This window comes from Acipenser ruthenus, chromosome 4 (genome assembly GCF_902713425.1).
Source record: "Acipenser ruthenus chromosome 4, fAciRut3.2 maternal haplotype, whole genome shotgun sequence".
Lineage (NCBI taxonomy): Eukaryota > Metazoa > Chordata > Actinopteri > Acipenseriformes > Acipenseridae > Acipenser > Acipenser ruthenus.
In genome coordinates, this window is record NC_081192.1 from 97,877,765 (window position 1) to 97,890,556 (window position 12,792).

Consider the following 12,792-nt stretch of genomic DNA (forward strand, 5'->3'; position numbering starts at 1 on the left):
CAAAAATGAGCTCACCTCCTCCCCCTCCACTTCTTCCACACTCTCCTCTTCTCCTGAGTCCTGAGTTACACGCAGCCTCATAATTTCTAGAGAAGAAAACAAAACCTTTTCTTTGCAGAACAAAATAAACAGGAGTTCTGTGGTAACTGCTCAGGGGCTCCACAGCAGTACTGGGACTGTGTGATTCTGTTCTCAGGGAACACTGTGGTCAAGACTTCTTTATCTGCCTTCCTAATTTAGAAACTACTTGATGGACTTTATCTTAGCAATTTACCATGAGTGAACATAGAAGCATTGCAGACCTCCACACAACACCAGCCACATCACTCAGAACACAGCATTTCAAATGTCATACGGCTTTGTCCAAATTATATTCCAAAGAAATTTCTCCAAATTCATCTGTTAACTATTTAGGTTCATATATATTTTTGATAAATTCTACTTGTTAAATAAAGTGTTAACTGTGTTCAAGGTGCCTCACAGCAAAAAATCCTAAGCAAGCCACGCATCATCCATTTAATTATTTGTTTTCCTTATTAAGAATTGGTCAAGGGAAGTAATGTTAAAACTTTACAATAGTAAGACCACATCTAGAATATTGTGTCCAGTTCTGGTCACCTCGCTTTTAAAAGGCATGTCATATCCAGACAGGCTAAAATAATTGAATCTATTCAGTCTTGAACAAAGAAAACTAAGCAGCGATCTGATTTAAGCATTCAAAATTCTAAAAGGTATTCACAATCTCGACCCAAGGGACTTTTTCGACCTTTATAAAGAAACAAGGACCAAGGGTAGCAAATGGAGATTAGATAAAGGGGCATTCAGAACAGAAAATAGGAGGCATTTTTTTACATAGAGAATTGTGGGAGCCTGGAACCAACTCCCCAGTAATGTTGTTGAAGCTGACACCCTGGGATCCTTCAAGAAGCTGCTTCATGAGTGTCCATCCTGCAAACATTCTGAATCAGCTGGAGCTATATCTAACACTTTGGGGGCGTATATTGAAATAACACAGTGCTGCTATAATTGTGGGTGGGTCACTTCATTAGTTGGAAATGAGAACAACTCCATCTTGGTTTTCTTTTCTCCGCAACCACTTACACAGCACAGACTTTTTTTTTTGTTTGTTTTTATTGAATGCAACATTAACCATAATAATACATCAAAATACAACATGTGAAGGAACCATGTACAGTGTGAAAGATGTCTACTACACAAAACGAAAGCAGGTACAAGTTCCTTCCTTATGGAAAGTTAGAGAGACCGTGTTTGTCACACAGACTATTGTGTTTCTACACAGAGGTAATATAACTTTTCATACAACGCTTCAATGGGCATGCGCCGGTATGTTTCAGAGTACATGTGATGTACATGCGGAAGTCATGTTTTTTGGCTCAGAAGAGATGCTTAAGAACAGTGATTTTGGACATAGCAGTGTGGCATTATTTAGATGTTTGGGCGCATACAGATTATTATACAATGACCAAATACATTCGGAACAGCAAGGTGGGATAGTTTATGTTTTATCTTTCATATAGTGCCGCTGTACCCTTTAAGCCTTTTCATGTCAAAAACTCAAACCGGTTCTCTACTGTTAATATCTCTGCCTTTATAATACTTGGTATTCTGTTTTGTTGTATTCTTCTCTGCACACTCGAGAGAGACAGAGAACAAAGAGGACTCGGATACATACTGCTAAAGGTACTGTTCTACAGACTTCTGGCAGTGCTTATTGTGTGATCTGTTAAAAAATAAAATTACATTCCAATTTGCAGCACAAATAACAAGACTACCTGCTGTCTATAACAAGCAGTTTTACTTCTGTGCATAATTCCTCACCACAAGACATAATTACGTAAGTGCATGCTAAGAAAGACATACATATTGCTACTGCTTTTGTCTTAATGTAATATTAGTATCATTGGTTTCCCAAGTTCATCATTAAGCCTGTAATACTTAGCAAGCAACGGGTTTGAAGGTACTTGGGTAAATTGAAACAAATCCTGTCTACAACAAGTGAAATGACAGATGAATAAATGCAGAACAAAATGGGGTACTCTAGCATACAGTATGAGAAGGTGCCCTTTTTAATCATTGTGATTCGGGTGGTTAACAACTCTCCAGGCCATCCAGGATACCATCAGAAAGACCCCACCTCATCCTGACACAATGCACAAGGGATCACAGACTGAGTAGCCTGGACAAACCTCAGAATGATTTTTGAGACCACATAATTTAGTCACTCTGACTGAAACTATTCTCCCAGTGGTTTTAGTTTCTAGTCATGTATTATATGTGCAAATTTTGAAAATAAAGCCTTTTATGTTTATATTTTTAATTTAAATACAGTGTTTCTGGTATGAAAATGTTAGATACTATAATAATAATATATTTATTTTTATATAGCACCTTTCATAGTGGACCACCATCACAAAGTGCTTTACAAAGGTAGGCTGTGAACTGTGCATTATATGCAGAGTCACCTACAATAGGACATTGATTTAACATCTCCTCCACAACAGGAGTTAAACGGGCGCCCCTTACAGAAGACCCAGGACCACCTCGGCTGAAGCAAGGAGAGCACCGCCACCACAAACCCGACGACCACCCCTATGTCTCGACCCGGTGCCTATGGGTCAGCGCCCGACATTTGTGTCCGGACCGCTGGTCGCTCGGCCTAGCTCACAGGTCGCAGCATCACCAAGCACAGTTGGTCACCCGGTCTCCTGCTCTGCTCCCCCTGGTGGCCCAGACATAGCTCAATTGTCACCGGGGCTCGCACCTATGCCAGCTGCCGCACCTGCCCAGTCGCCAAACGCACTCCCTACACCCTGTCCTCGTGCCTGGGTCCCCTGTGTAAATGTAAATAGTGTGTGTGGTGAAGGTAAAGTTGGCAGGGTTGGGGTTAAATCTGCCCCTGCCAACAATCACTGGTGTGGCCATTCCCCAATTATTATTATTATTATTATTATTATTATTATTATTATTATTATTATTATTATTATTATTATTATTATTATTTATTTCTTAGCAGATGCCCTTATCCAGGGCGACTTACAATTGTTACAAGATATCACATTATACATTATTTCACATTATACAGATATCACATTATTTTTACATACAATTACCATTTATACAGTTGGGTTTTTACTGGAGCAATCTAGGTAAAGTACCTTGCTCAAGGGTACAACAGCAGTGTCCCCCCCACTGGGGATTGAACCCACAACCCTCCGGTCAAGAGTCCAGAGCCCTAACCACTACTCCACACTGCTGCCCCGAGGTCATTGAGTGCTAACTGGGGTGTGGCCACATGTATAAAAGGGGAGAAATCCTTTGTTTGGTGGAGGTTAGGTGAGTGTTTGTACTGTGATTATGAAATCTACAATGAAGGCGAAAGCCCAACCTGTATTGTTTTGTGTCAATCTTTTTGTTGGCCCCTGTGCCTTGTTTCTTTGAGTTTTTGTTTAATAAAAGTGTGCAAAAGCGCTTTAAAACTGCAGCTTTCTGCCTCTGAGTCTCTCTCCGGCCAGTAACCAGCCTTGCCAGTGACGCTACCCTTTCACAACCATATTTCAACATTGAATAACTAAGACATTGATAGTGTATGAAGCAGAATCACCAGCTGTGACAGAGAAAGAATGAATCTTGGGTTTTAAATCTCCCTCGCGACCTGTGAGAGCGCTGTGTAAAGGGAACAGTGTGCCCCGGACTAGGTGGTTTGGCAATTCATTCCAGGGAAAGGTGGAAGTCGGCCATCTAAAAAGGGGGCGGAGCCACACTACACCAAGTCATCACCCCCAGACAGGCAGCACTGTGGCAATCGCGGATTGGAGGAAAAGCGACTGCACTCGCTAACCAAGGGGGCGTGGCTGAAGGTAGAAAAGGGGATGTGGCAAAGCGAACTGTTCCTTTGTTATGGTTACAAAAGAACCGCTGAAGGACCATAAAATAACCGTAGACGGCTAACACGATCTGGGAGCTGTTGCTAAAGGCAAGCACCAAACCCGGAAAACACTGCACTACTGTTCACTATTAATTGTATTTCACCACTTGCACTTATGGCACTCACTATGGCACTCACTTTGGTGATCGTGTTTGTGTTCTATGTCTGTTGTACTATTATTATTATTATTTCAGGACTGAACCCCGTGGTTAACTGTGCAGTACACATTATTGTGTATTGTCAGTTATTATTTACGGTTCCCTAACGACTTGGATTATAAAAATAAACGACTGTTTGTCATAGTTTGAGCACTGCATCACCTCTTCACCTGCAAACCACTTTGCCACACCAGCATATCATGATTATTCATCATATCACATCCTATACAGTATCACTGCTGAAAAATTGAGTTCTTGGCTATCAACTCTCACAAGCCATTTTATCTGAAAATATAATGCTGTGCTGCAGTCTGACTCCTAGGTCTAAGATTTGGACACATTGCAAACTCTTGTTAATACAGTCATATGTTGTTTTTAAATGAGTCTGCAGTGACTCACCATCCAACAAAACACAATAGTTGACTCTTCGTGGTGACAGCTTACATCAATTCTTTGTCACATTACTAAAAAAACCGGCTGTGCTCTGTATTGACACAAATGACTCATCAGGACTCCTTCAACCATCCTAGTTATTACAAAGGTATTTAAGAGTAGGCAAGATTTAATGTGAATTTCAGTTTAATTTCAGTTTCAAGTGTTAACCACTGAGACACTGGTAGACAAATGCATATACAATGTTAAACATTACAAGATGCAACAACTATTAAGAAATGGAATATGTGTGTTACCATAAGCACAAATGTGGCCTATGTTACTGTATGTCCTTTGACGTCTGCAACAAAAATATTTGGCAAATCAGGCCCAAAAATGTTGTTGCCATGCTTTATTGGTAGTTTTAGGAAGATTACAGTACTTCAGAATACATTATTTCTGACAGTTTGTAACTCTACGGAAGTGTTTGTCATTGGCACCGTTTTATCAGAAAGGTAAAGCTCAAACAATAAAAACAGCTAACCAGAAATAAACAACTCAGACAGTTAAAGGGCTCGTAAAGAAGTCTTAAGCTGTATTTTATTTGTTTTAGAACTGTAACTGATGTTTTCTACTTACAGACAATTTGGAGTAAACACCTTTGCGAATCTAGCCTAATTTACATGTAATTCTGTTTTCAGTCCCTTTTTAACATGTTCTTGCTCGTGAATGCAAATCAGGGTGGATCTTTTTGAATGATTCTGATGTCATGCCTATTTAGCCTAGTACACTAAGCTTGATATGCAAGCCTCCAAATTGGGGTTTACAAGCACTTTTATAATTTGAACATGAAAAAAATGTATGATTTAGCTTACAAAAGAGAAGATTGTTATTTGTCAAAACACTGTCCAGCCAGTTAATGAATAGCTCTATATATCTGCATTTGGAACAGTTTGTGGGGGCTGGGGGAGTGGGTGGGAGGCACATTTTATTCTTAGATTGTCTAAAAAACAAAAATGCTGTCTGAAAGAAAAATTTTGGCACGCCTCACTGAATCACTACATTGTAATCTGACTATTGTAATCTGACTATTCTCTACATAGCGGTGTCAGAAGAGAATACAAATTGTTATTACTGAGAACGCACCTCTAAACAAAATCATATTGTCGCACATAATAAACCAATGCAGTTTCAAGCACTGAAAACCGTAAGGCACACATGCAACCACAATAATAACCCTAATATGTTTTATCATTTGTAAAATTCACTTCACTTAAAGCCAGAGTGCTAGATCCTAAAACTGACACTACTGTACAAAACCTTCACTTGAAGAATTTGGTGTTAATTACTTTTCTGACAGTCTTGTCAAGTGTGGGATTAGCTTTAAAATAATAGAAGCTGCTCTAATAGTTGACCTCTGAAAGAATTCACATCTTCAGCTGCAGTTCTCTTTTATTACTGTAAATGCAGACTGATTCATTCACTTACCTTGCACACCAGTCAGAAACTTCACTGCAATGCTCTTTATCTGCTTCAACATCTCCCCAGTGACACAATTCCACCGTAACAAACTAAGAAGAGACACAATTAGAACATTGTTAATTGAAAAATTCACAAAACATGTGGTATAATAATAAAAAAACATTAAACAAATTATAAAAACCAAGTATGGAATCATATTTCTTACCTTGTTGTTTGAGAAATCACTGATCTCCCTAAATTGTTGTGTTGGGATTCAAAAATGTTCTCCCTTACCAAAATAGAAGTACCTTATTTTTTTAACTTTACAATAAACCGTAACTGTTTATAATGATAAGTGATAAAATACCTACCGGCAACATCTTGAAATGTACTGTATTTCAGACCCAGGTATTCAAAGGTTATGGCAGCAAATAAAGAGGTTTATGTAAAATTGTGAAAATAGCAATAGAGAGACAGAGAGAATCACAGAATGAAAGCATGTCAAGCACAAAGGTCAATGGAGTCCATGTAACATTGTTAAAGGCACTGGATAGCTGTTTAAATAGGTACTGCGTGAGGCTGCCTCAGGAAATCAATGAACACAATAAAATGTAATTTGTTTCAGGTTATTATGGGACCAGTGTGGCAGTTTTGATAAGAGTTGTAGTCCTGATTTGAGTGAATGAGTGAATGCACTGTCAAAAGTGTGCACAATTACCTTTACAAAATGTTAAAATGTGCCACTTAAAAATCCACTGTCCGCCTTAAAGCCCTTGTTTTCAATGCGCATTGCTACATTATTTTTGACTTATTTTTTAACTATTTTAAACAATATGTAACAAACCAAATAAATCAAAATTGACTTTAAACCCAGAGAATTGCACAATATTTATATTTTTTACCACATGCATTTTCAGGCAGTAGGATTTTAATCCATATACAATACTCTCCGGATGGAATCACTGCCCGCAGAACCTTTTAATGAAGCAGTTCACAAGTTTATCGGGGAGTAAAACAAATGACTTGTCTTAAAATGTCCTGGAATAATGGGGACAAATGGCATTCCTAGTTTATCTGTCAAACTATATAAAATATAAAGTAACTGAGCAAGAATTGCTGTAAACATGCAGCTATAAAGATGTCCAGAAAATAAAAGAAGAAAACTTCCTGAGTGACAATACAGGGGTATAGTTTAATTGTGGATGTAAACCTGTAATAAAATGAGTGTTTTGTGTGTGTGTGTGTGTGTGTGTGTGTGAAATGTGAACAAAAAAAAAAACAATAATGTGCACCCTTAACTTACTTTCACGCTTACTGCAGGGATGGAAATAAGACTCATATTGCATAGCAGTTTTACACATTGCATGTTTTAATGGGCTTAATTAGCCCAGCTGTACAGGTTACAAGCTCAGGTGTGTCTAATTAAACTTGTAGCAAAACCAGGAACGGATCAACCTGCTATGCAATGGGAGTCTTATTTCCATTCCTGTACTGCACACATCATTCAGTCAAATCACTCAACCCTCACTCAAGCCATTCATTCCATTCAACATGGTCTAACATTACTAAACACAGCTGCCTCTGTGTCACTACTCCAGCACACACCACATAAACCACAAGCTGCTGCATACGTTACTGATTTGTTCTTGTGTCTTCCTCAGTCTCTGTAATTCAGGCGTGTCCGTCACAATGCTAAAGCCTCTGCCTTTGCTTTCTTCAAAGTCTTTTTTGTACTTCACCTTAAAAGAAAAGAAAATGCAGAAACTGTTTGCATGAAAAGAGTCGCATGAAATGTTGGGCTATGTTTTCAATGTGATCACTCCTGTCTTTAATGTTACAAAACTGAGAAACAAACCTACTTTGGGTGTTTAAGAGAATTATATTAATCAGCCGTGTGGGTCTAGATTTGCAAAATTAACAGGTTTTCCAAAAAAAAAAAATTAAAAGACTGCAGTGGGAGTAAACACTTGGCTTTTTTACAAAGCTTAAATCAGTTTTAATGTGATGCATTGCATTACATGGGATACTCAGGAAATATTAATAGACTGGTTTGGGTTTCTTTAAAACAAAACAGTCTTAAGGTTTAATCAAAACTTGTAATACCATTACATTCACCAAATCAGACAAGCTGCTGCCTTCATTGGATGAGCCTTTGCGTTACCCTGTTATGTAGAGTAATCATAGCCAAACTCGGTTTAATGGCTATGCACATGTTTAAGTGAAATCAAAGGCTAATTTAATACAGGTCAACGAAAAACATTTAAAGCTTCCATCTGGATTATGTGCTGTACAGCTGTGTGCAAATTGACTGAAGTTAATGCAGTGTCCAGTTGGTTCCTAAAAGCTTATTTCAAGGCAGAATGCACAGAGAATGAAAAGGCCTGCAGTGTATTATCGCAAATTACCAAGTTTGAAGCTTTAGATTATGACAACCCCCATTTTAAAATGGGTTATTCTATAGGGTGATGCAAAACTTCTGGCAATAGCTGCATGTGTAGATAAACAATAGCTACATTTTGCTGGTAGAAAAAAATTGGGAAAGATGTGACATTGCTTTCATTAGAATTTTTGTACTTATATGTGCCTAGCCTGACTTGCAAAAAACTAATTCTCAGTAGTACACCATATACGAACAGCTTTGTCCCAATATGAATTACATGTAAGAATGAGATATAAAATATGAAAATCATTTTTTGCGTAATTAAAGGTTTATATAATGCTTGGAATCATCCATGAATGACAGGTGTAGATAATAACTTATCTAATAAATGCCTAAGACACCTCCTTGTCCTTATTCACCTCTGCTATACAGTACAGAAAACTAAACAAAGCTTTGTTTTGAAAGTATCATTGCCAAACACAACAAAACAGCCCCTCCACTGAATTCCAAATGACAATGAATGAACAACTATAAAAGGAATTCTGAAAAACTGGTAATGTGTCTCCATGGAAGGTAAACTGAAAGCATTGTGAAGAATTACAGGTTATGTGGGATCCTGTAATACTGTCTCAAGTGTATACAGTCAGCTGTAGTGTTTCTACAGCAGGATGGGTACAGTGTATGGTTATTTATTTACTATTTATTCTTATAAAACAAATGTTTACACTTTTGTCTCATCCACATGAATGCTGTATCATAAGAAAGTAACTCTAATGGAGGTCCTCTCATATGATGGCTTTTTTGATTGGTTTCAAAAATTCCCACTATGTTAAAGTTGAAACGTTTAAACGTCTTAAATCCTAAATGTATATTATATTTAGAGTAATTCATAATTTAATCAATGTCTTGGGGTTAGGGACACGGGAAACCACAGGAACTGCTGTTTAAAAAGATGTTATCCCTACAGTAACTAGCAGGAGATTCACAAAGTGTCAGTATATTAAACAGTATATTCCGACAATGGTTGTTAGGGTTTGGTTGCTCAGGTTATTAGTTCATACCTATATTATGATTGATTGTTTAATGTCATGAGATTACTGTGCAATCAACATTCCATGCATGATGCTGTCATTTGTAGAACTTAGAAAAGATAAGCTTTGTACTTTTTGTGCTCACATTTTTGTTCCACCCACACATGCTAACACTGAATGTTCAGTCACACAAGGTGGCCTGAGGCCAGGAGAGAACCTGGCTGCCACCGCCAGACGAGAAGTCAAATCATTCATGTAAAATTGCAGAACAGGCCCCTCAGTTAGGAAACTCAATTAGGCTGTGAAATTTCATTTGAAGAGTATTGTCCATTCAGACTGTAAACAGGATCAGAGCGTTGCTGAGACATGGAAAGGGTGGGAGGAAAGACCTGACGATGGCTTTTCACAATAAAGCCTAGGGCTGAAAATTCAGCTGATTGCAATCACCACTAAAATAGTCCATCTGAATTGTGATTGTACTTGAGCTTTCATGTCTAGATAGATTCATCAATCAAAAAGAAAGCCATCATTTGTATTCATGTTGATTCATTTGAAACTACATTTATTAAAATGACACATTCAGTCAAAAATATCTCCTATTGTTGTTTTTCTAGCTGGTGCTGTTCAGATCATTTCAAAAAGGATAAATATTATCTCCCATGTCTTGGTCATTTGCTTCATTTTATACTGTAAAAGGCCAGTTGGAGTAGACCAGCCAGGTAGGGTGGATCAAAAGGTGTTGTGCCAAGCCCAGATTGGAGTTACCTTATTCTCTGAAAACACAGTGTCCTTATTTACCAAAATAATGTGTTTACAAACATGTGCACAGAGGGATAGACACAAGGAGAAAGATGAAAATTCATTTACAAATGAATATTCCTTGCTTTGGTTGTTGGTAAAAAAAAGAAAAAAACTACTACTACTACTACTACTAATAATAATAATAATAATAATAATAATAATAATAATAATAATAATAAATCAATGCAAATGCAGAGCAAAACAGCACAATATGAAAAAGTCCTGTATCTAAATATTAACAAAAAAATGCAGAGATGGATAGCATGTCTTGGTCATTTTTCTGCTTTTTGTACTTGTTGGTGCCATGTGGGTAATGGAAGCAACATGTACACTGTACACGTGCAATAAGAACGCCTGCTAAACAGGTAGTATTTCCTGAAATGAATCAAATAACGCCTGAACGCACCTTTGAAATATTCCCATTGTATTTGCAACGAGAAAATATGAAATAATAAGCACAATAAAAAAATTTAATTTGTCAGAAAATTGTTCTGATTTGGAAGTGACACTTTTTGTGCAGATTAAGGTTGCTTGTGGTTACTGGCATCACTACATGACTGAGTGCAAGACACCCCACTACCACAATGACAACTCACCCCACGGCAGGGCTCTGGAATCAGTGAGCACACTTTGAAGCCCATGATGACTGGGGTGCAGACAGCTGTCTGTTTTCCTGATCAAATGGTCTCATGTTGTACTTGCACCACATTGCTCTGTAACCACGCTTGAAAGCACAAATACGGTGCGGTAGAGGAGGCTTGTTACTCACTTCATACGTTCATGCATTAAACTGGAAGAGCACATTTTCAATGTTGTACACAATAGAAATTTAGAATAGTTTAACAGTGTGCTGTTCCCTATGGTTTTTAAAATCAATTAATTATTTTCTTAATCTTTTAATTGAGAAAGAAATATGCAGTATGCTAAAATTATGCAAACTGGTATAAGACATCTGTAAATGATGAATTCCATGCACAGTGGTACTAACTGCATTTAAATTCTCCGCTTTCCTGAAAAAGAAAAAAAAAAAAATATTGTACCTTAATAAAATATGCACACATCATATGTTTTAGATTAGAAGTGGATGTGTATAATGAGTTTGGTCTGAATTATTTATAATTTAAAGAAGTACCAGCGTTGCACAGAGTATACAGTATAGCTGACAATGGGAGAGTTTCCATGTGTGTTCTAATTTATTTTACTCGAGAAGACCCTCTTTTCATCTGACATCATGCAAATGAAGGGGAAAGGAGGAGGTTGATATGCAAATTAGCCATAGGTAGCATTCTCGTGCTGTTTTCACAGGCAGCTTGGGAAAATGTGGTTTCCATGCAGAGAACAGGTACAGGAGAGGATCTCACACAGAAATCCACAGTTGTCAGGTGACATCTTGTTTGAGTGAAACTGTCCAAATTGGTTTTTCAAATGTCCATTGGTGGGGTGGCATATCGAATATGAATAATATTTAAACTAATTTATCACACGACTTAAAGAAAAAAGAAAATAATTAACCCGAAGGTATATAATGAAACTGTCCAACCCAGCTATTGCAGATCACCATGGCTGAAAAGCGACGGAGGCTTTCACGTGAAATGTGGGTTTCCCGCGTTTAACGTCATGCTCACGAGTAACTGAGATTTACCCTATCCCTCTCTGTTGCCGTTATTTTCGTCCACAGACCTGATCCTCTCGAGCTGTTCTCCAAACGTGCACTCGCATCGCCACTTAACGTGTAAATAAGCACAAGGAACTCCCCCAATGCAATTCCTTGATAATAATTATTAATGGGTGTAAAATGGTCTTAATATGTACATATTTATATTTCTGCATTTGAATAGGAATGACAAGGTTTTCTTTCAGATACCAGTATGTGTGCGTGTCTCCGAAAGCTCAATCAGCAAATACCACACAGTCGGTGTGTCTGGTGATGAATCCATCTGAGGAAATCTATGGTTGGAGTCGTATCAGTTTTTGAGATTAGCTACAGTACCTGAAGCATAAAGTATCTGATTATAATAAGGATGACAGGCCACAGACAATGTAACCACTAAACTGATATTTTATCCCTCAAGTAAGGTTTTGTAAAACTCTGGAAAAAGCATTTAATGCCCCATATTTAAAAGCACAGTTTATTTCACATTAAGAGGAGAGACAGGCTGTTGAGAAAGTAACAGCTTTTCAGATAAGATGCATACTGTGCACCACTGGTGGTGATAGTTGTTTCCTATCACAGATAACCCAATGCCATGAGTAATTATAAGTGTTAAACTTGGGCCAGTTTATAGGAGAGATGCACAGAAGTAAATGGTAGTGGAGGTTCAGGACAGGATTGAGGTGCACATGTCGAGTTCAATGGTGCATGATAGAGTAAGATTTTATTTTGAACCCCTGTAAAAGGGGGTGGGGGGGGGGGGTAATGATAATATAAATATCCGTCACATACACTAAATCTCCAAGCACCAACATTTCAAAAGAAATATGAAAATGGGAATAACACCTAGCACACAGGAGGCGGTGAGAACATTGTAGAAGTCACACCAGATCTACCCCCTTATTCTCTAAAACGAAGAGTGACCATTGATGCCAGTGATTAGTCCATTATTGATGAACATTCATTGATCGATTAATCAACCAGATACCCTA

General features: G+C 37.9%; 1 protein-coding gene across 8 annotated transcripts in view; it reads right to left on the reverse strand.

The window, feature by feature from the left end:
* LOC117399528 (LIM zinc-binding domain-containing Nebulette-like) overlaps positions 1 to 12,792 on the reverse strand; it is a 94,030-nt gene that overhangs the window by 38,503 nt on the left and 42,735 nt on the right. For 5 of the 8 annotated variants that reach the window (XR_004544099.3, XM_033998779.3, XM_033998778.3 and 2 more), the window contains exons 1-2: positions 5,965 to 7,562; positions 16 to 86 (exon numbers count right to left, since the gene is read on the reverse strand). Coding sequence is in view for 7 of the 8 variants with exons in the window: in XM_033998779.3 (XP_033854670.3) it covers positions 16 to 86; positions 5,965 to 6,154 (261 nt within the window). In the remaining variant the exon portion in view is untranslated. The other 3 variants (XM_033998784.3, XM_033998785.3, XM_033998780.3) reach the window with 2 other exon arrangements.